Below are 24,424 nucleotides of genomic sequence, written 5' to 3'. Positions count from 1 at the left end.
GAATTTAAAGCACAGTAGCTATTCCTGAATAACTACGTGGTGACAAGGACTTATTCTGGTTTAGCTCTAATCCACCTTCAGTGATCAACTCCCAGTGTAGACAGGCCCCTAGATTCTCACAAAAGGCACTTCCCCTTCCAGATTACACAACATATTTGTTGCAACTATAACAATTGTTTACATGGAACCAGTTATTAGGAAGGTGTATTTTTAGCTGTTTGATGCAGCAGCTTGAAAGAGCCAGAATTCTTGCCATGGGTCACCAGCAAGTGCTCTGCAGACCAGCTGGGGGACTGTCCTTTTATCAAGGGGGACTTTTCCATAGTGCATATTTTACTTAAACTCTTAAATCTATGAAAGTAGTTTTGTGATCAGTTAATCCACAATTGAACAAAAATAAAGGTTTTGACATTTAAGTCTTACATAAATTCAGCTGAATTAATTGCCACTTTGTTTCTACTGAAGGCCCAAGTTCAAGAGTAGTTACGATTCTCGGTTCTTAACTCAAGATCTGATAAACTGGGGTGGGCAAACTGACTTGAGGGCCACATCAGAATTCTGAAACTGTATGGAGGTCTGGGTAGGGAAGGCTGTGCCTCCCCAGACAGCCTAACCCCTGCCCCCTATCCATCCCCTCCCACTTTGTGCCCCCCCTAAGAATCCCTGACCCATCCAACCGCCCCCTGCCTGCTCCTTGTCCCAACTTCGCCCTCCTGGACTCCCCTGCCCTGAACCCTAACCATCATCCCCCAGGGACCCACACCCCCTTGTTCCCTATCCCCTGGGACCCTCTGCCCCTTATCCAACCCCCCTGCTCCCCACCCCCTTACCATGCTGCTCAGAGCACCAGGACTGGCAGCTGTGCTGCCCAGCTGGAGCCAGCCATGCTGTTGTGCTGCCCAGCAGGAGCTTGCAGCCCCACCAACCAGAGTGCTGGCAGCACTGGGAGCGGAGGCTGTGGGGGAGGGAGGACAGCAGGGGAGAGGCCAAAGGCTAGCCTCTCTAGCTAGTAGCTCAAGGACCGTCCCGTGGACCACATGTGGCCTGTGGGCTGTAGTTTGCCCACCTCTGTGATAGAGTGCAAGTGCTTAATATTTTTGTGGGGAGTGTCACACGAAGTTGAGCACTCAAAACATTAAGGCACCTAAAATCACTAGTCATGAAAATTCAGGCCTTCAGGTTAATCCTTAAAATTGTTTTGTTTTCAATATGAGAGGTTGAGGACATTGTTTGAAATCTAATCAGTAATCCAAATGAGGTTAAGGAAGTAGAACAACTAACCCTTGGATGACCATATCGTATATGGCCATCTGAATGCCAATAGAGTAACTCATCCCAGCCACAAATAGTTACTCAAACTGCATTAATCCAACCATAAGTTATTTACAACTACAAGGTATTTCAAGAATGGCAATTAGTATGCTGCTTTCAAGTTAACCCTCTTCCTCTCCATATTAAGGAAAATTAACATTGATGCAAGTACTGACCATACTAGTGATGGATGCAGCAGGGGATGGAGAAGATGCATTCCCTCTGTGGCCTGGTGCTGGAGACTTAGTCATTCGCTGCTGCCTATGAACAGACATGAGTGTTAAGAGGCCAAGGCAGCATTATAGTGTCTTGGTAATCCTGCTTTTCACCTCTGATGCTAAAAATAGGTACAATTTAAGATATACCAAAATTAGTGACTGCCCAGGTATCAATGCAGTATTTCCAAAGTTCACCCTTTATAGATCACACTGCCATTTAAATGCCAATAGTCATTTCCTGCATCAAAACAGTGAACTAACTAGTCATTGTGCTGTTCAAGAAAAAGCCTGTACAGCTGGTTTTTCCCATCACTTTTTTCACTTTTGTGGGTAAAGGAGGACTGTAGATTCAATTTTCTATCAAGTAGTTTTGGTTCTTAAGCTTATTCAGAAGCAAATGGCTATAAAATGTCATGCATCTTCCGGTAGTTCTAGTTTTTTTGCTTCTTATTTTGCAAGTTCTAATTACATTTAAAGTAGGCTCTCAAAATAGGTGCTTTGCTGTAAAGGGTGTTTAACAATACCTCTGTCCATGAAAGCCAGCCAAGATGCTAGACAACCAGCCTTCAAAGTGGACATTGCTCTGACTACATAAGTCGCCTGCTAAGAGGTTATATAGTAAAGTGGATGGCCTGTTCACCCACAAAGATTTTATTTCATGCTATGCCTGAGCTCTGTTGCTTAGAAAGCAAATTTCAAGGTCAGCTTTATTTATTAATTACTTTGGCCTATGGCAATGCGCAGCCACTGAGCCACAAGAACAAGGTGTTCTACACACCAGCTGCAATTTCAGGTTCAGGTTTTTCAGATGATGTTTAATAAGACTGTTCCTTTATCTTCCACGATATAAGTTCTGAAATCCTATTTTCTAGTCCGGCACATTAATCCTCTTTACATCACATCATAAGACAAGATAACTTTCTAGCAATAAGGCTAGAATAGGTGCCTTGAAGCCTAAATACAAAGTGCATCCATTGAGGAAGGGTAACGAGCTATTGGCTCCACTGAAAAGGAATGGGGCACAAAAGGTGAAAGGCACGCACTATCATAATTATGTTTTTTCCAGTCAAGCAAGTTTTAAAATCTCACCTGTTCCTGAAGCCATCTCTGCTTTTGTCCATTTGTGGTTTGCCAAAACCTGGTTGGTAGAAATTTGCTGCCTGCATGGCTAAATCATGTGGTAGAGCTAGTCCCTCTAAGGCAGCTTGCTGCATCTCCAGTGGACTCATCTGAAGTCAAGGAGGAGGCATTAGAATCTCAGTGAAGCTTATTTATTTTTATCCCAGATCTTGCACTATTCCACATAGGGAAATACAAAGGTTTGAAATAGTTGAGAGAATTCACAACTACATAGTCAACAGTAGTGGCAGACATTTTAATAAGTTTCTCTGAAAAATAAACTCGCACCAAGTTACTGTCTCCAATTCATCTCAATACACTCTTGCAAAAACAAAAAAAACCAAAACAAAACTTAAAGTTCAGTTCTAAAGGCATTTTAGAATGGGCCCACTGGGCACACCAACAGTGTTATCCGACTGGAAATGATGGCAAGTGCATTCTCAGGATCCAAGGCTGAAGCACATCTCCCCCAGGAGTGTAAGAGTGAGATGCTGAGTATCATGCTTCAAAGCTAAGGACTGATTCAACTAAAAGTAGTATCTTCATGTAACTGCCAATATGAAAGAACTGGCATTCCATTATTCAAACCCCCTGCATTCCTACTAGGTCCTGCAAGAAATGGGTAAAGAAGTGCTTAAAATATTTAAGTTTCAAAAATCACTGAATCTAACCTGTGCAGCAACTGGGCTCATTGACTTCCGCATCCCCTGAAATGGATCACTGAGCAATTGCTGAGAACTTGGTCCAAAACCTACAGAACGACGACAATTTTAACTACAAATTTTAGAACAGACATTTATCTTCTGTTGACTCCAGCCCCTTCCCCAGTTACCTTCCTTGATTTAAAAGGTGGCTAGATGGGACTGCTTTTCAAGTGCCTCAAGACCACTCCAGCATACTTACAAATCTATACAAAGCATGAAGGCATTTGCCTCAGCTGCCCTGGGAAGCAAGCTATGCTTTTTGCACTATGAAGTGCCAGCCAGTGCCTGAAAAACTATTTTCTTGTTCATAGCACTGTGGTCTCCAGTATAAAGACTACTTTTACTTTAATTTGCAGTATTATAAAGGTCCAAGCCAGTTAGTTTGAGTTTTCAGAATTTTGCATCAGCAGCAGATGAAATTCTTTGAAGAGGCAGAGGAGACAGGTGGCCTTTAAGGTGGTCACCCATTAAGTGTTAGATGATTCTATCCAAAGTGATTCTCTGAATTCAGCTTTAAAAATTGACACTTCAAAAGAAAATGTCTTCTCTCTTCCCTATAAGAAGAGTTCTGCATGCTAGAAGCAGTCTTACCAATTGGTGAGGGGATCCTATGACGGAGGTAGTCTGCAGAAGCAGCCCGAGTTGGAAACACCTGTGAAATTGGAGGGGAAGGTGCTCTTTGGCTCAGCAAAGATGCTGCAGGTTCCAAGCCACCTATCAAGCCACTTAGAACATTGGATGAAGCAGGTCTGGCAATGGGTGGACCAAGAAGCTCCTTGGAGGAAAAGCAATGAATAGCTGTCAAATATTGACTATAGTCTTCATACAATCTGCAGACAGTAGTACTTGTGCCACACTGACAGCTATATGTATACTAAATAGCTTGACAGACTAAGTTTGATGGCTCATCCAGCCTCTTTCCTCATATGTTTGTTCTATGAACAACAGTAAAATTAAAGTGATCTGGGAGTTCTACTGCATGGAAAGGGTGAAGTTTTGTTCCAATACTCTGGACAACTGTAGCTATTTTTGAATGGCTAGTTCTCCATCTTGTCAGTGATTTAGCAGGTCATCTCTCCTATACATTCCCCCCCACACACACTTCTGTCTGGTGGGAATGCATTTTGACTATCAAATATCCCCATTGCAATCCACAATACATGTGTAAAAATCCCATTTTGGAATGATCTTTTGCTTCGCATACAGAAAAAAAAAAAAAGGAAAGAGTAAAGGAGCATTTCAAGGTGACAGTCTCAAAGTAATACCTGCAAAATGTTCTTTGGGAGAGGTTGGCCTGGGATCTCAGGAGGAGACAGCAAGTGGTTTTCAAGGCTTTGCTAAGAATTAAAAAACACAAAATACAGTTTCTCACATCTGCAGGTAGTTTGTAAAGATTTGATTACTACAATAGAGACTCAGAAACCACACTATTCCCATAACCTAGGAGACATCAGCCACAAGCTGTAGTAATAAAGATCCCAATACATACTTCATTAAGAGTCAAACCACCATATTCCACTGAAAATTATAATTTCATAATTTAAGTCTTCTGATAAGCACTGCTACCTAACCTGCTCAGATGGGTCCAAGTTAAGACTGCTGATTTTAAGTCTGACCGAGGTCCAACAGATTTTCTAAACAGTGTCGCTGAGTGCTCTCACACAGTGCAGGCTTTACTAGCTTTTATCTGCTAAAGTGCATAAGGTACTGTAGCTAAATTTGTGAAACACTTTATTGAACGTCATAAGTTAATGCTATAGTTGCCATAAGAAGAATAGGAAATTGTGGGTGACAGGGGAGTCAGTCCACCATATGAAAAGACAAGATCTGATCTAGAACACTGAGTCCATTTCTGATGCACAAAATTGATTATCCTGATGCTCGCATGGTAATCCATGGGGATGTAAAAATTAACCAGGTGATGAAATAAATTAAGATGCCCGACATTCCTTGCTATAAGTCTTCCTACTCACCCAGTTTGCTTCTGATCAAATAAATAATGTTGAAGCTTGAATGAGTAGTCCAGCAAAACAAAAATACAAAATAGCAAAATAACCTTGCCCTCTCATCCCTCTTTCCAATATGTGGGAGTGACAATTATGTTCAAATTGTTAACTCATGTTGTACCAAAATTAAACTGATAAGCAATTTTCATTTAAGATATAGGTTACAAAATTTGTAACTATACAAGACTATATTCCTTGATAATTGTCAACATTTAGGAAATCAAAGGGTTTAACAGACTGGGACATGAAAAAGCCCTCCTTTTTCCTACAGCTATCATGCACATACTCACATTCTTAATTTGTGCAATCCATTATCTCAGAGAAACATCCAATTCCAGCAGAGAGACCAATACTGAATGAGAGCATTTATATAGTGTAGGAAAACCTCTATTGCACTTGCATTGAAAGTTTCTTGTTTCAAGAGTCTTTAGAGATCTACAAGTCATAAACCCTAAACCTTCCAGGTACACTAGTTTATGAGTGTTTGCACTGGACTAGATGAGACAGCTGAATTTTGTTAAAGTACAATATAGTATGGTTCCTTTAAGTAGTCTAAAGACCATAACAGTGAGTTGTATCTGTGTCTCAGTGCCTTCCAGATTAACTATGCTCAGTTTCCACCACATTTTGCCATTTTAGCAAGATAAACTTGACTATAAAAACTAGGCTCACAGCAATAATTCTATAGGCCAAATTCACACCTCAAGTTACACTTCTGAAATCCCACTCACTAAATTTTGCCTTCATATACACTTCTGCATTGAAAGTTAGAAGTTGGACAGGTATAGTGAAGGGCATAATTTAATCACTGGCAAGACTTCACAGGCTAAGAAAAATAATGAAATTCCAGGTTGTTTGCAAGGCTGGAAATTAAAAAAAACAAAAACATATTAACTGACACTTGATCTGAAGTTAAATAGAAACACTTAACTCCATATTAAACTTTTGCCACCATTTTTACAGTAAAGATTCATTGGTTTAAGTGCATTTCTAGTCTGAAGCCACAATAATGCATCAATACTTCATATTGGATACAGAGATCACAGTTGTTTTCTGAAAGATTAAGTTTTAGTACAATTCTCAGTCTACCTCATGTGGGAGATGGTCATGATTTACTCCATTAAAGTAAAATATGTACATTAAATTTTAAAATAGCACAAGTCTTAGTATTGTTTACTGTATCTGTATTGTCACAATTGTACAAATACTCATTGAAGTCGAGGTTTCAGAGCACCCGACTATTACAAGTATTACTGCTGTCATCTGAAGTATTGCAGGAAGCCAAATGGATCTCAGTTTTTCTACCGGGGAAACTGCCTCAACACTTCCACTAATACAAAGAGAAAACAATGCAGTATTAGCTAGCCTTCTCTATGAAGTCATTAACATGTGCTTTGTGCGATGTGCAACAGAAATAAATCTTCAACAGAAAGATAATTTTGGGCAACTTATACCTTGAAGGGTTAAGACTAAGTGCAGAGATAAACGTTCTCCCCTAACCAAAATGGCCAATTCTTTTATAGCACAAGATGTGATTTTTGTCAAGCAAGATCTAGAACTTTGCCTATTAGCTTGTGGGTCAGACTGAGCAGTCTTCCTAAAATCTTAAATAGAGGTCCACTTGTGAAGTCTAGCACCTGATTAGACACAAGACTATTAAATTTTAACTACCAGACACTTAGATGGTGTTTGGCTACAGACTAAACCGGAAAACATGCACGTACCTCTTCTGGTAAGTGATCTCCTAAATGAAAGTGGCCCAGTTGCCAGTATCTCCAAGAAATAATCTCACTTATTACCAATTTTGTTCTCAAAGCCAGTATATTTACCATCACCCCCTCATATCCAACCAATGGTTAATTTGAAATCAGGAGAGTCACGCTGAGGTGCTTCCAGTTCATTTCCTGTATCTTGTCATGGATCATTTATATTTTAGTAGCGTCAGGAATTTACTAGTTATACTGACCTTGGACTGTGATGGTAGAGTCCCACTTGCCTTCATGCTGCTGACTAGTTTATTAAACGCAGACATATCTCCATCTTTCTTGAGCTGTCTGGAGCCAGCCACATTCAGTGCTTCCTCCATCTGCTGTGCCATGAATGGAGTAGCAATTTTCCCCTCCTGGTCCATTTTCAGACCTTTTAGCCCAGCTTCTACTTCTTCCACTGAAAGTACAACTCCTGTATGTGCTGAGAAGTGGAAGGGGAAGATAGTTAAACTAGGTGCTCACTTTACAAGCATATGCACCAGTGCATAGAAGGGGTGGGGGAATCTCGTCATGTGTCATGAATATGTGAAGCTAGTTCTGGCTGTCACTTTTGTTTCAAGCCACGGTTTGAGCTACATTACAATATTCTCATTCAAATTAAAAATAACCTGAGCCATGGACAATTATAAGCACAGTCTTTACAAGCATCTTGAATTTTAGCTCTCTTGGGACTTGGAAGTTTAGGAAGGGAAGACATTTCATTCTGCAGTTTTGACAGACAGTGGATTCTTAGCAGGAAGTACAGTCAGCAAATGTATTAGTGAGGATTTTTTTTTAAATATAGATTCTTGTAGATTTAAATAAAGTCATTTGCTATTGTGTTACCAGTATGCATAGATTATAATTTGTCTTATACTTCAGGAAACCAGACTTCTACAGCCATAAGTGATGGCTATTGTTTGAAGAGAAAATACATACCTGGAAGTTTACATACTTTAGACAATCACATGATTAGAATTTGAGCTGCACACATTTTCAACTGGGCTTAAGTTTCCCAAAGAAAACTAAAGGCATTATGGATCATGGGAAAGATTTCTAGAAACACCAACAAAGTAAGGAACAAGCATCAGTAAGTACTGCTTATTTTCCTCTATATACCAGTGCCTGACATCCTTTGGTTACGCACTGATGTGAACAGATGGCAACATATGGGTACCTTGAAGAATAAGGAAGGAAAAGATAGGCATGTCCAATGGGTTTCTGTAAGAGATGCTGGTCTGGAAACAAAGTAGACTTACTGGAAATATGGCCATGAGGCAGGAGAGGGACAGCACATCACACTGTTCTGACATGCACTACAGGGCATGAGGAAAAGAGCTGAATGCTGGAGGACAGACTAATGAATAGAGCGAACACATTAATAATTTCTCAAATGCTTGATTTGTATTTTATCATTGGGCCCCCCCCATGTCAGGTACTTTGACATGAGTGAATGGAAGTCTGCTCCATAATTTGTATGTCTTTATCCTTGTTCTGTGAAGAATATGTAACAGTTAGAAGGCTGTCATGGTAAAGATAGAAGTCTGAGCGGAATTCAACGTTCAGACTTAGTTCAATATTTGTAAGCCAAATTGGGGAGAGCTTTCCTCCAATGTTCACCAGGCACTTCCTGCTCCCCAGACTGGGATGCTGGTCAGAAGTGTTTGCAATACTTGTTGGATGAATTCCTGTTCCTCCAAATTTCCATCACTCAAATCAGACAGCCTTTCAAGCTTTGCTCAGCACAGCAATTTGAAGTTTACATGGCAATACATGCTGCTTGCCAATAAGAATGAAAAATTTGGCAATTAAACCTCAAGTTTTACAACAGTACGCGCACTTACGTTCAGTTTGCATATGCACATGCAACAGGCCCAATAAGCATGCAAATTGGCAATGTGTGCATGCACTTCAACCTTTGCCTAGTTAAAAGTAGCACTGAATCTATTTACTAGAATTAACATTGAAAAGGTTACATCTGACTTCAGTAGAATAGAAGCACTATGGAAGGAAACAATTCCCTTCTTAATTAGATATTGGTTTAACATCTGATACAGAAATTGATAAAGAAGTCAGTTCCAATCCTGTGTTGTATTCCTACACTAATGGAGTTGCTTTTCACTAGTAAAGCTGCTACTGAAAACATGTCTGAGCCATAATTCTTTGAAGACTTAAGTGAACTTTCAGATTATTGTGCCAGAAGTGTCGGGTACAGTTTCCTGAAATGGTTTATGGGAATTTTTTTTTTTTTTTTAACCTGATATACCTGACAAAGCTGCTTGGACCCTGACAGACCTGAAAGCATGCAAACCTTTAATTGGTCCCATTTTAGATACTGAGACTCCCAGGATCACTTTGTGATCCAGCGTACAGGCAGTTGGCAAAAATAACTCATGGTGCAAGTTTTAGGAAGAGCTGCATAATAGGAATTTAAGTGTCAAGTAAAATTTAAGACTGCTGACATTTTACCACTGTCTTTAATGTGAAGACCAGTCTAGATGCCAGAAACAGTAAAGCTGAAAACTCATTTACACAATCTTGATGTATTGAAGTAGCACAGGCTAATGAGCATATTCATGATGAAAATCCTGCTGATGTCATCCCATGATTAGGATGGAAAGAGTCAGTGATGGTTTCAACCTAACAGATTTGTGGGCCAGTGGGTTTTCTGAAGTGTAAGTAAACTTCCAGTACTTCCTACTTCTGAACCTCAGTAATCAAGGCTTGCCAGATCTCAGGGCAAAAGGTTTTCCAGAATGCCACCACAGGAACGCCACAATATCTGAAGAGGCACTTACTGCTCTCTCTAAGCTTTTCCTTGTTGGCTGAAAGACTTGAGAGGAGAGGTTTTAAGTCCACTTTGGCTTTCTGTAGCATCTCAAGGATGTCCACTTTGTTTTCAGAATGGTCTTCCAGTGGAATGGGAGCAAAGTAGTTTCCAGGGTTCTGGCCAGGGGAGAGAATGGCTTGCTCTAGACCTGAAACAGCAAAACCAGGAGCACTGCCACATCAGTTTACCAACTAAATGTCTCAAGATGACTACATACTGGCTACTAAGCGTAATACTTCACTGAAAATTATGACTCACACCCCCTGCCTGGGATCAGCTGGAAAGTGGAGTGAGAAATGATGAGACCTTCTGCAGATGAGACTAAGAGGCTGTATACTCCAGCTACTTCCAAAAGGACTTTTCTGAATGATTAAACTGTGGAAAAGTTAATTACTTATATCCTTATCTACCATGTTCTCACTGAAAGAATGGACAGAGAAAAACGTGAACACATGAGTACAGAGATTGAAGGACACGACAAAAAGTTAGACAATTTTACCTGCTAGCCTCTCCAGTTCTTCATGTGGTGTGGATCTCAGGCTGCTAGAGTGACTTCCAGAACGACTAGGATTAGAGAACCACCTACTGAACCTGCTAGAAGACATCGAACCTTCCCCCAGCACATCCTCTATCATCTATATTGTGGGGAAAAAAAAAAGTTTTAGACAGTCTTAACAGGAGAAAGAATGGGAGGGTTTGATATACAAGAGAGACACTTACTGTATAACATGTAAAATTCCTTTGCTGCTGCTGACCTGATGTTACACTCCCAGAATAATCTGATTTGGATTATGTTTTAATATACTATTTGTTTCTCCTCCCCACCCCCTAGAAGTCGCACAATATTTCTGTGTAACCAGTGTATTGGTATAATCAATCATGCATTTTCTATCTGTACAAAATGAAGCCTGTTCCATATTTTATATTCTGAAATTGTCTGATTAAGCTATTATTGCAAATTCCACTGTACTGGAACAGTGGACAGATGAATAATCAACTGCCAGAATCTTGATAGGATATGGATGTGTTCAGTGACCTAGGATGAGCACCATTATAGGAGTTCAAGTGAAGAGGGGCCCATATAAAAATACTGTATCTTCTGCATAAACAGAGGAGGTAAGCCCAAGTGAAGAAAGATCCTCTAACACTTAGAAGTGGTTCTTTGGGAGAGGGAAAGGCATATTGACAAGACCCTGTATGGAAGCTTATACTACCACCTGTGCTATACCATGTTGGTTATCCAATCTTTTACCTTCAGTTCTGCTAACAACATTTGACAAACAGGAACTATCTTACTCTAATGAAGAGAGAACAGTAGAAAGTTCATTCATCTTGGAGATTAGTGATAGTCAGTTTAACAACTGAAGCTTTTTAGAACCTCAACAGCTAAATACAATTCTAACACTACTGTCAGTGTAAGCCACCTTGTCAGTTCTACACTGGTCACTACAAGTAGCGTAGAAGCAGTGATTTGTGGCAAGAGACCATTTTAAATGATGTAAGCTTAAGCACTTCCATTTGCGAGCTGGTTTTCACTAATGCATGTTGTGACTGGTATAAATTAACTTTCCAGGAAATCTCTGCCAGAGTCCCTAAAGAGAGTCAAGTTTATCCCGAGCAAAAAACTTAACTGTCCCACAGTGTGGGACTTCATTCATTGTGTAGACAATACTTTGTTTAGTTTCCTTGGTGTTTCATTCAGTGCAAGATGAGAAATTCAATTATTTGCCAGATGAGCCGAGCATGAAACCATTTACTTGTGGTTGGCATCCTGATGCCCTTTGATCATACATGTAAAGTTGATCAAAATTGAGCTGGAAGAACCTGAACAGTAACCATGCTATATCTTTATCCATTTTGTATACCTATATATGGTATCACTGGGAAAGTAATCTTCACAAGAATGCCTATGGACAGGACAGCTGCTAATAGCTGAATAGCTTTTAGAGCACAACATTGCACATGAGATTCTTTAAATTTTTAGGCAGCTGGAAAACTGGAATACTAGTTTTCCTACTATGTAGTCACTGAAGTTTCTGCTTTTGAATAAAAACAAAGCAGGCATCATCCTGAAATCTCACAGACCAGACAGACAATCTGGTTTGTCAGCACCTCTAGAGACTTAAGATTCCTGCCCTCTGTTAAGTTTGATGCATCATTTAAGAAAATTTATTTGAAGGCCTTCCCCTACATTATACCAGAAATTTACCTTTATAATAAAGTAGGTAAGTATAGTCTGCAGGTATCGTGAATTATAGCAATAAAGTTGGTTCTTATCACACAAAAAAACATTAAGCCAGGACTCAATTTTCAAGCCCAAGTGGTTACATTTTGCAGCCTGAATCACTTACTTATTATTTAGGATAATTTGTTTCAATACTTCCACTTCCGGAAACAAAATTTCTACTCCTCCCTCTCCCCCCTGTGAAAACCACCACCATCTCACTATCCCTTTCAAATCCTTCTGCAACATTACCTTTTCTAATTATGACCAGTGAATTGAGGGGGGGGGTGGGAAGATGATTCCTCATCCCAATTAGTTTAGTTGGTTCAATGCCGGGAGGGGCAGAAATAAATATGGATGTGTAATTTCTACTATTGCTGGCCTCCTACGAAGTAGTATTTCAGCCTATTACTTATTTTGTTCTTAAGTCACACTAATTAGTTGGTTTACAGTGACACGAGGGAAAGGCAACTTGTAACAAAATGAGCCAGTTGCAGTTTGACCTTTTAGAGAGAGACAGTTATGGAAGAGGGTTTTGCCAGTCTATAGACAAGATATTGGTCCATGATTTGCAAGCCAAGACTACTTGTCACTGTAGCCTCTGTCAAAAGCCAAAATAAAAATGTATCAGTACACAAGAACTAGGGGGCCACCAAATGAAATTAATAGGCAGCATGTTTAAAAACAAAGGAAGTATTTCTTTAGACAATGCAGTTAACCTGTGGAACCCTTTGCCAGAGAATGGTGAAGGCCAAGACTAACAAGATTAAAAAACCAAAAACCACAAACAAAACCTGGTAAGTTCATGGAGGATAGGTCTACCAATGGCTATTAGCCAGGATGGGCATGGGTGGTGTCCCTAGCCTGTCTGCCAGAAGCTAGGAATGAGCAACAGGGAATGGATCACTTGATTACCTTTTCTGTTCTTGCATTGGCCACTGTCAGAAGACCAGACACTGGGCTAGATGGACCTTTGATCTGACCCAGTACGGCCGTTCTTATGTTCCAAGTGATTCAATATTGAAAGTGTTAACCATTGATTTTCATTTGCACCACAAGCTTTGCCTTCCAAAATTAACTTGCTTAGTGACCAGCTAGCTTATGGACCTCAGCAACACAGCATCAATATGTGAATAGCACATTTAATCAAACCTCTCTCTACTTGTGTAGTCAGTCCATCATCAAAATACAGTAGCTACTCCAGATTCTTACTGAAAGGAATCTAGTTCTAGTTAAGGGAAGATTTTCAGAACCACAGGGCAGGCTAATGCTATTGGCACAGCTTCATAGTCCTTCAGCCTATAATCTGACCCTTATTACTTTTAGTATCCATCCTTGTACCTCCCATAGGGGCGTGGTTAGTTGCATTTTATATAGAACGGTGCTTCTGGACATTCCTTCAAGGTGAAGCCATGTTGGCCCATAAACCCTGTCAATTAAGTATGAGACATACTCCCTATCAGTTTATCCATACTACTACTACAGCACCTGCTATATAGCTATATGATCCATTAACTGGATTCAATTTAAATCAATCATGTTAAAAAAATATCAGCCTTGGAAGTACAGGTTCTTCCTCTACTGTACAAGTTCAGAGGTTGTCTGCCTCTTATTCTGAAGTGTTTGAGTATCCATCATTAAGACAGATATATTCCAATAGACTAGAAAAACAAGACCATGAATTATATTTTGAACCCAAGTACAGTGCCTGAAGGAAATACAACCAAAAAAGTTGATTGGAAATCATTAGCGCCACCATTACCTTTCCCTGCAAATATTGTATTCTGGAATGCCTAGAAAAGAGATCCATAATAACTCATGCAGCCTTCACCAAAAGAGTGAGAAAAAGTAAGGAATTAAGTTGTGCCACATAGTAAGTGCTTCTTTTAAACCCAGAGATTGAAATAGTGATCCAAGAAGAAAAATTTTAGAAGCAACATCTTAAATTTTTACTAAAATGGGCTACAATATGTATTTCATTTGACCAATCAAGATAAAGTTTCCCCAAATCTTGAGTATTCACATAAAAAAGCTGAAGAAACTTTTCCATAACAAAAAGTAATTTAGTTCAGAAAGAGACAGTCGTAGCTAAAGATGGTGCTTCTGCCACATGTACATACCTGGCCTAACACGTCACTCACCGAAGCCAAACCAGGAACACTCTTATCCAGGTTAAAGAACTCATTGAAGTCAAACTCTCCTGGGGCTGGTTCTTGTAGAACAGCTTCCCTGGGAACTTCTTGATCCGCTGCAATTTCATGAGCAAGGACAGACTGTACTTCATCCTCTTCTGCCACTCCACCATTGCATTCTAGTCCTTTGAGAATAAAAGAAATGTAGTTCATTGCTCCTGATTACGAGACCAGTCACTTCCAGAGGAGAATTATCCGCTGGTTAATCCATAGGATTAGGGTTCAGACATGGCTTTCGTTCCAGACTGATCTGGCTAACTGCATGAATTTAACCCAATTTATGTTGCAAGGAGCACACAAAGAGCACAAATAGGCAACTGGGACTCACTGTGCTAAGTAAGCTCTGTACAGATACAAGAATCCCTGGCATTAAGATCTTAGACTGTTTCATCTACTTCAATCACTATACAAATGAGGTACAAATCCTATTTTTAAACAGCTTTACTGAATTACCACAAGCTCTCTTTTTACAGGTGTCCCCACAAGCCTGCTGCATCATAGCTGCTCCAGTATCTACTGTTTCACCCTGCCCACTCCACAAAAATAGACAAAAACCAAAAAAGACAGCCAGATGTTTGTTACTGAAAGCATCCACAAGTTGTCTGGCCTCTTCGCCCACTGCACTATGCTGGCAACCGCCACTTTCTTGTCTGAGGTGGGGTGTTCATGGGGGAAGACTGGCTCCTGCTACTTTCCTCCCTCTGGGAAGGACCATTCCTGTAAGAGCAAGCATCATCTGCATGGGCATCTGCCATGATTATAAATACTCTATTTAGGTACTTATGGTCCTATCGCTGTAGCAACCAAGAACCTCTCAAATATTGAGTTTTAATTTGTGCTCTCAGTCCATCACCAAACAAAAAAAGTTATTGGTTTATAGTTTATTGTACAACAACATCTGAGACTTATCTTCCTTACAGGAGTGCTCTGAAGAAGCAGTAAAGTGACTGCAGTGCTGTCAAATGCACAAGTATTGTATAGTTGATAGTAATTAGAAAAATCTCTTCTGGATTATTAAACTTGACTGTGTCCCTTACAGAGCCGCAATAATCAAGAGTTAGAAGACATGGATTTCCTCCCCACCCTTCAGTTATGTCTACAGTTTAATTCTTAGTAGTGAATTATGGCTATGTGGTTTGCTAGAGAAGTTAGCACAGAGTCACAGGGAGAATTATTCACTTCAGTCAGGTTTTTGACTGTTTAGAAAGTCCTTGGGTCTCTACAAGGCCACTGCTGGGGGCCTGGCATTTTGCTACGAAGTACATTTTATTAAAGCAGCATGCCTAGTGCTCCTGCTAGGAAAGGATCATGAATACAGCTGTTCCAACCCCACAACCATTGCACCCTTCTCAGATGTGTATGAAGTTTCCAAGGTTGCTTCTTCAACCAAAGCAATATCTAATATATAGATAAAGATGGAAGTAGTCCAGGTGGTAGCTTGCATGCTATCCCAAAGGATCATCAGGCAAAGGTATTACTGCAAGAATCTTACAATCTTCTCCCCCTTTGAGAGATTGTACATGGTTTACCTCATGACCACCACCATATTATGACACTTCCAGATTTGCCAGAGGATAATCTTTTTGCTGTGAAAATAGAGTGTTAAAACTTGCCTTAAGTTCCATGCTTCAGAACGATCAGAAACCAAGTCGTAGGATGCACATTTTCCAACCCAATATAGTTTATCATTACTCCATGGAGGACTGAGGTTTTTAGGAAAGCATGATACAACTGCAGCCCTCAATGCCATTCAGTTAAAAATCCCAGACTGCTACATTTGATCTATACACCCATTAGCAAGGCTACAATTATGTCATGGAATCTGACTTTGAGACGCCCTCCAGAGCCCCTCTCCCCCAGGTGCTGTGGGCAAGGGGGCAGGGTGCTGGACCCTCCTCCCTCCCCATTTTGTCAGGGATGTTTTTATTAAGAGTCAGGGACAGGTCATGGCTTCCATAAATTTTGGTTTATTGCCTATGACCTGTCCATTACTTACTAAAAATAGTCATGACAAAATTGTAGCCTATTAGTCTTACCACACAAAGTTTGCCTTCCAACTTTAAGTCCAAGAGAACCTCTCCTGCCATTTCAATTTGGCTGTTACATACCTTCCTTCAGAGACGTTGTGCGTCGTCTTGTTCGTTTTCGTCCTTTATGATCTTCCTCTAATATTTTATCATCAAAGCCAGTGAGCTCAATGGTTTCAGACTGACTTGTGGGTCCAGCAGAGAACCACTCTGGCTCTTCCTCAGTGTAGGAATCATTTCTTCTACGTTCCCCAAAGACACGTTTACTATCCCCAAATTCCCTCTGAATTTGGTAGTTATAGCATGGAGAAGGAAATTAGAAAAAAAAGTTAATGTGAACGTTTCTCCAGAGTTTGTTTTCTTCCTATTGATTCATAAACAAAAGTTCCATTTTAAAGGTTTTCAGACCAGAGAAATTGTAGATAGGTTTATTCTATTTTGTCTTTTAATACATCGCCCTGCCAACGAGCTCAGAGCTTCTATCTAATTTTAAATACACCAGCGAGCTTCTGCTACTTAAAAGCAAGATCAATTGTATACAGTTGACAAACTAATAGAACTTTTAAGTCCCATCACCTACTCTTAATTCTCTCATATTCCTATTTAGGTTGTTAGAGTTCTAAGTAGTTTTCTCCTCCCCACACCTGTACTCCATGGTTCTTATACAGATATTCAAAGAATATATAGTAACGTTACCCTAGTACGTTTTGACAAACTATACATTTAGTTCTTATTCTCCATCCCCTAATCATTTGTTGCTCTTTTGTCAATATACTTCTGGTAATGAGGTACTCAGATGAGCTATAGTCACACTGCTAGGGCTAGAAACTATTCACTCTGCACTAGCATACTTTTGTACTCCTTAAAATTGTGTGGCTTCTTTGCTAGCTTTGAATCAAAGTGATTTAAGTCAATCACTTAAATCGGCAAGCAGGAAACCTGGATTTTAGATCAATTTTGAAGTAGAAACAAAAAACATGAAAGAAGAGTTGATTCTCATTGATTGGTAGCCATTAAAACATGCTGATTTGCAACTAAATATATCTTATGCACTAAATTTGGTATCTATATACATCTAACAGTTATATAACTTACATTTATTACATTAGAAAAAGGGGAACATTAACATTTCTTGTTTAGACAGATTTTTACTGTTATTGTATTAAGCTGTATTTGGATGGAAATTCAAATATTGGTTTTATGCTTAATTGAATTTATTAAATAAAGCTCAAGTGTGCTGATACATAAGAAAAAAGTTTATCAAAATGTGTTTTGCATTTAAAAAACTGATTAAACAATGGAAATATAATCTTTAATTATAAAATTGAACTGATGGGGGTTTGTTTTGTTTTTTTGTCACCATCTCCTTCAAACATTTTCTAACTAATAAATCATCCTCTGACACCCAGTTTCTATTCATAGATTGGAAGAAAAAACAAACTTCCCTGCTTTTTCAACTCCTCATAACTTGGAATCAACTAGTCATTCAACTGAACTACCTGAATGAACTAAAAAAAAAAAAAGTGTTCTCTAAATCTTCATAAGCGCCTGCTGTCAAAAGCTGGTTTAGCACTACAAACTCTGGTTCCAGATGCTTACCCAGCAAGTTTCACCAGTCCAGCATTTTGACCTTTAAAGCTTGACAGCAACCATGCTTATTTTTTGTTTAACTTAAATGATTGTAATAGATTGGTAAATTTAAACGTTAAGTTAAATTGCCTTTTGATTAACTAGATTAAAAAATCATCTAATTTAGGGTTGTTGTTTTTTTTAAATCCACCCTGTATGTTGCCATATTACAATGCAAACTTGTTCTCCAGATGTTAGTTTGTACTCCCCACCTCCAAAGAGCATTTTTTCTGCCTACTTCTCCATGACTCTGGGCCTCTGCATTACTTTTGTCAGCTGTATTAGCAATGCTACCCAATTTAGTATTGCAGAATCATTGACGACTTGAGAGAATGTGTTTAATGTTAATGTTAACACTAGACCTAATCTAAAGTCCTGTGACACTTAACTATATGGAATTGTAATCTTTTCTCCTACTTAAGAGAATACAGTCAATTAGACACATAAGGACATTTAGTGAAGCTGAAAGGCAGCAAATTTAACAGCTAGAAGACTATGCTTTTTCACACAATGAACAGTTGCCTGTGGAACTCACTGTCATAAGATACTATGGAGGTAAAGAGCTTAACAGGACTGGACACCTATATTAATATCCACAGTTGTTTTAAGGATTAAAACCAAGTTTCAGAAAATATATACACATGCTCCTATGTCAAGGCACAAGTCACTTCCTAATGTGGGTAAGAAACAGCTTCCAGTTAAGTTATGAAATTAATTTCTTAAACAACTGTGTGGCAAGAGAGCATGTCACCTTCTACAGAAGACTAAAACTTCTGTTCAAGCCATATAATGCTATATAGTAGGCAGAGTTCTAGTCTGATGGAGCAAAAACTATGAAACTTTTGGGGTACCAGAATCACCAAAAATTCTTTAATCATCTGTTTCACTCACAGGTTATTGCCATAATGTTACCACCATCTGACATCTGTAACAAGGAATTTAAAAATCTCTAACTCATCTAGTAGATAGATAATCCAACACCAGAAGCCATCACAGTTGATATCATTTGAAAGACCAGGCATTGACTAGGCGGAGACCCCACCACCCCATCATTACATTTACTATGAAAACACCGTCATGAGAACAAACCCTGAAACGCTTGTCTTTGTAGTCCCTCTCACGATCTCTGTCCCTTGCATCCCTAGAATCACGCATGTCCTTTTCACCACCCCGGTGGTCTTTATCAAAGTTGCGGGCAGACATGATTCTCCCACTTCCAATCCTACGTCCACCAATAACACGAACACCATCATTCTCCTTCTCCAAAGGGCTCCCTGCTTGACGTGAGCTAACAGCTGTAGTCACATGGCAGCCTCCTCCAAAACTCCGCCTTTGGGGACTTAGGACTACATCCAAATCATCTTCTTTCACCCGCTCCCTAGGATCTGCAGATTGGAAGAGTAGTGTTCTAGAGAAGCTGTTACTTTGAGAACAGATTAACATGGAAGTTTGACAAATAGCCAGTGGAATTACTGAGCCCATTTATAAACACTGGAATATACTCAATTTTTAGCTACATGTTGTTTCCCCATACCTAGAGAAATACAAAGTATTTAAGTTAAAATGGTTTATACTAATAAATGTCTACAAAGCCATAATCATTTCCAAGTAGCTCCTTGCTTGAATCTTCTAACCTCAAAGTACTGCCACAAAAAGTGTGATGAGAAGTGAAACATTGTAATTTATAATATTGATGGAATGAAACATCACCACGAAACTAGAACATAGAAGAGTTATTTATTTACAGATAGACATTGAGGAATTATTGCCTTTAATGCCAAGTGTCTCACAGGAGAACAAACAAGTTTGAGGCCTTAACGTCAAACAGTTACTAGTGGAAATACACTATTGGGGATTTTCCCTGTAAGAGCACTAGGATAAACCAGCTGCTGGTGGCTTTTTTTTTTTTTTTTGGGGGGGGGGGGGGGGGGGGGGGAGAAGAAGAGGGTAAGAGAAAGAACAGAACAAAGTAGTCTGAACCTTTTTTGAAGGTAATTACACAGTGGTAAGAAGACTACTGCCAGTCTGCACTAGCATTCCCACTGTTGCTAAAGCAACTGAGATTTTGTTGAAGTTTTAGTTCTAGATCTATTTCCTTCAGATTGTATCTAACATTTCCCTCACTCAGTTTTATACCACCACAGTAAACGAGGGGGGAATAATTTTGGCACTATCCTAGGTTCTTATTGAGCACCTCATATTGTAAAAATGGTGCACTCACCAACTATCCTGCGCATGAGAGAAGTCCGATCTGAATCCAAGTCTTTTTTGAACCCTTCCACTGGTGAGGTTCGCCCTGAACTTGGGTACAGAGATGCATGCCATTTCTCAGGGTCCCAAACTCCATCACTATGCAAATAAAATTACAAAACCCTTTAAAAAAAGGTGTTCACTTTAATAGAGACAAGATGTACTTTAAGCCACTAATCCATTATAAGCAGCAAAGAGTTCTGTGGTACCTTACAGGCTAACAAACATATTGGAGCATGAGCTTTCGTGGGTGAATACCCACTTTGTCAGATGCATGTCATGCTCCAATATGTTTGTTAGTCTATAAGGTGCCACAGAACTCTTTGCCGCTTTTACAGATTCAGACTAACATGGCTACCCCTCTGATACTAATCCATTATAGTAATACTTAAGCTAGAAGGGCTGCACTCTAACTAGTAATCTGTGCTTCTGACTTTTCAACTCAAGGCTGCATCCAGTTTCCTATCTCAAACCGGCCCATTTACATGGTATTCTAGATATCTTTATGAAGGTAGGAAAATATGGAAGAGTTCTGTCAAACATCAGTATAAAGGTGGCACAGGTATATATCCTAAATACGCCAAGTAGCATGAAACTGAGTTCACACTTTATGGTTCCATTCCCAATTTATCTTCCAAGAATAAGATTTGTTCTCTTACAATGTTATGTGTTAACAGGGCTTCCTTTCACACCAATTACAATTCTGTTGTTTGCCTAGGAGACGTTAAAACACTAATCTTACCACTATACAGATCCCTCTTGAGCAAATCATTCATAGCACAAGCCAAAAATGCATGTGCCATTGATCTTAAAGTGAATGTAATGAGAAATCAAAGATGCCATAACTCATCATTGCTATATGTTGCCAAGAAAAATCAGTTAAAAAAAAAAGTGTTGTTGGTTCACTGCAAACAGTTCCAAAGCCCAATAATTCTCCTTTTTGATGCACCACTGTCTTATCTTAAAATTTACCTACTCTTCAGTTAGGAGTTCACAGCTTCAGTTTGCCTTGTTCTTTCCAAGTTTAATCTAATTGTATTTTAGACCTTAGATGTTCCAATAAGTGAAAGTACTAACTAAGCCATTTTGAGGAGTATCGAACAATTGAAGGTCAGTATAAGGAATTTATACAAAGGAGTCTTTGCAGCTGAGGAAAGGCAATATTCAATAATGTCCAACAATGATTGTAGTGACACATGCAAACTAACCATCAACACCTGGACTTAAGCATCTAGGTAGACTGAGATATATATTTATCTGGCTCACAGAAGTACCACAATATGGCACAGAAGTAGTTTGACAAAACCTTGTGGCAGGTAGTGCTATGTTTCAGGTTTCAACCCAGATGTATTAGGACAGCTATATTAAACTTTGGTACACCCAACTTTGCCTTTAGACAGTCCTCAATTCTTAGAGAAGTCCTTTTGCAGGTACTGAGGGACCAGGGAAAAAGGCAATATTAAGTGAAAGAAAAAAGGGTTTCCCTGCCTAAAGTCTAGTTTTTGAAGCTTGTAATATCTATACTATTTACAGTTATCCTGTGCTGCATTTCTCTTGCTACAATTTATACACCTTGTACACATACACAAGAGTAGTATAAATATCTGCTATAGAGATAAAGATACTTTGCTCAGACTACCCCACCCTATGTCTATTTTCTGAAAGGCATTAGCTTAAAAACAAGCCTTGGTATGGGACTTAACCGCATTAACATACACAAAGTACATATGAACCTAAGGGTTTTCTTGTGGAATTTTTAAAAACATTATCCAGTTAAAAACAGTCAAGTTTATTTTAAGACTAGAATATACCTGTCATATTTTTCAGAAAGACATGAAGGCCTCTGTTTAGAGTGGGGACGTTCTTTAATATCCAAGAGTTCTTCCTGGAAAGGAAAAGATGTAAAGTTAGTTCTGACTCTCACCTGGACAAAATATAAACATAAAGCAAAACTTGTTCCAGAGCATACAGCTTTATTTAAATATAGGTAAGTTAAATCAGAATGTTTTCCCAAAATATTGATGTGATTTTTTGTTCAAAGTACAATTCAACCACCAACAGGTCCATTTTTATTTCAGCTGCAACAGTGCAGTCATCCTTTCAACACAAACTATATCTAGATGGACTATTGCACAGGCATAAGATCCTTTCAACTATAGAGAGATTAATTTAAGGTTAGATCTAAACTCCCTATATAGAAATAAATCTTTAGTAAAATTTAAGTTTGACTGATGTCACGGTTCAAACCAAAATTGTAATTTTGAGTTTTGAATGAAGAAAAATTAGACTTCAGTTCAATGAAAGCCCCCTAACTGAAGCTATACAGTGCACGTAGAAACCTGTATTCCTTCATTCTTTTGTTGGATTGCCAATAGATTAAACCTTTGATAAAAGGTTAAGATACTAGCTATATTGGGTATTTGTAGGATTCATTAACATCAATTTGAGGCAAGACAAAGTAGAAACATAGCAATTGCTGTGCTGTTCTTCACATAAAACCTTTATTTAATTTATTCTTTATACATAAAGAATCAATGCAGATCTGTATTTGAAGGTTCAGTGGAATTTAAGGGTTCTCTGCCTATTGACACAAGTGATAGCTTAGTATTCTGGAAAGGTAACATGAGACAGATATCTAACAGACGGTATCCCAAACAAAAAACATTAGGTTTGGTGACAGATACAGCTTGTTGCTCTTGACCAAACTGATTTGTCTAGATGCTGGGGAGGGCTTGAGTCAAATGAGATATTTAAGCATTAGGTGGTATAATGTTGCCACAAGCCAATCCAATGGAATGCTCTCAAATTGTTTATCCTTTGAAGGACCATGCCTTTCTGACCATTATGATGCTGACTGAACAATTTGTTCAGAGAACTGATTTTAACATGAAGAGTTGAAGCAGAGGATTCAGAGCTATTTTAAAACAGATTATGTGCTACTGATGCTAGTAGCAAATAATTCACATCCCATGATAAAGCAAAAGTTAGAGTTGGGACATATGGATTCAAAGTTAAAGACAAGCAGTGGCAGTGAAACTTTGTTAAGTGCAGGAAACTTAAACATTTAATTTTAAATGGACTAGAAACATATTTGGGAGATGCAAATCCTTGAATAACTTGAGGCTAGTTATATCCCTCTGCTGAAGCACATTACAAGGATTTAAAAAAAAAAATGGTACAAATCCTAGAAACAAATTTGAGACAGTTCTAAATTCTTAGTAGAGATCAAGAAAATACTGGAAGAGTTTCAGTGTTCTGTATTTTTGCAGGGAGGGGAGGCAGAGGGACAAAACATTCTTGTTCAGGGTGGATAAGAATCAATGATTTTTCTCAATAAAGATGAAAAAATCAATTTTCTTATTTATACCAAATTTTTTTGATAAAATGCTTGGAGGGAAAAAACCTATCACATCATGAAATACAGATTATACATTCTAATTCTATAGTATGATAATATATTCATGTAATGTTTAAGAAAAATTTTGTAAAGGAGTTCCAATAGTTCATGGATTAGGGACCAATCTTATGGAGTTCCAGCGGCTTCTGTATAGATTATTTAGGTTAATCTTTCTAGCTAGCCAATGGGACTCAGTGCTCAGTCTATTAGATACCATCAGAGATGCTTAGTTTTGCAGTTCTCCAAATGTGGCTGTGTCTTTCCAGAGATAATGTTTTTAAATAAATAGAAGTGAGAAACAGACCTCAACCCTATTGCACCTCTGCAAAGTTGTGTACACAGAGTCAATCCCTTACTTCTCTCTAAAAGTACAAAGTTTCAAGAAGTTCAATGAATAGAAGATTGTTGGGGGTGGAATAGATCTGGACAAGGAGAAGTCTTGAGATAATGTGAGAAGGGAAGGACAGGCAGTAGAAACAAGAGCAAAACTGTTTGAGCAGCATATTCCAGAAGTCTTGAGGTTTTTCTGAGTGTAGTCTTCATTGATTGGAGATCTACCATACCATTCTCTCACTAGAAGGGAAAACCTATAATGGCAGCAGGCCATAAGAGAGACCCAGTTTGGGAATATTTTAATGAAGTTCCTCTCCCTGTGGGTAAGACAGGCATGGGTGCAAAATGCAAACAGTACAACAAAGAAATGTAAGGCCTGGTTGCTCAAATGAAACATCATGAGAAGTGTTCCTTCTCAGGAGGAAGCTGTGTTGAA

The 24,424-nt window shown here is 38.9% G+C and overlaps 1 protein-coding gene across 4 annotated transcripts in view; it reads right to left on the bottom strand.

Annotated features, from left to right (window-relative positions):
- The window catches only part of EIF4ENIF1 (eukaryotic translation initiation factor 4E nuclear import factor 1), a 38,718-nt gene that overhangs the window by 6,697 nt on the left and 7,597 nt on the right, over positions 1-24,424 (bottom strand). For 2 of the 4 annotated variants that reach the window (XM_030583510.1, XM_030583512.1), the window contains exons 3-16: positions 22,070-22,143; positions 20,230-20,357; positions 19,098-19,393; positions 16,461-16,662; positions 14,281-14,477; positions 10,436-10,571; positions 9,905-10,084; positions 7,321-7,548; positions 4,725-4,726; positions 4,618-4,689; positions 3,944-4,127; positions 3,320-3,399; positions 2,619-2,758; positions 1,488-1,572 (exon numbers count right to left, since the gene is read on the bottom strand). In XM_030583510.1, coding sequence (XP_030439370.1) covers positions 1,488-1,572; positions 2,619-2,758; positions 3,320-3,399; positions 3,944-4,127; positions 4,618-4,689; positions 4,725-4,726; positions 7,321-7,548; positions 9,905-10,084; positions 10,436-10,571; positions 14,281-14,477; positions 16,461-16,662; positions 19,098-19,393; positions 20,230-20,357; positions 22,070-22,143 — 2,004 coding nt within the window. The remainder of the gene's footprint in view (positions 1-1,487; positions 1,573-2,618; positions 2,759-3,319; positions 3,400-3,943; positions 4,128-4,617; positions 4,690-4,724; positions 4,727-7,320; positions 7,549-9,904; positions 10,085-10,435; positions 10,572-14,280; positions 14,478-16,460; positions 16,663-19,097; positions 19,394-20,229; positions 20,358-22,069; positions 22,144-24,424) is intronic. The other 2 variants (XM_030583513.1, XM_030583511.1) reach the window with 2 other exon arrangements.

The sequence above is a fragment of the Gopherus evgoodei genome, chromosome 13 (assembly GCF_007399415.2).
Source record: "Gopherus evgoodei ecotype Sinaloan lineage chromosome 13, rGopEvg1_v1.p, whole genome shotgun sequence".
Taxonomy (NCBI): domain Eukaryota; kingdom Metazoa; phylum Chordata; order Testudines; family Testudinidae; genus Gopherus; species Gopherus evgoodei.
This window is presented reverse-complemented; position numbering and strand designations above follow the sequence as displayed.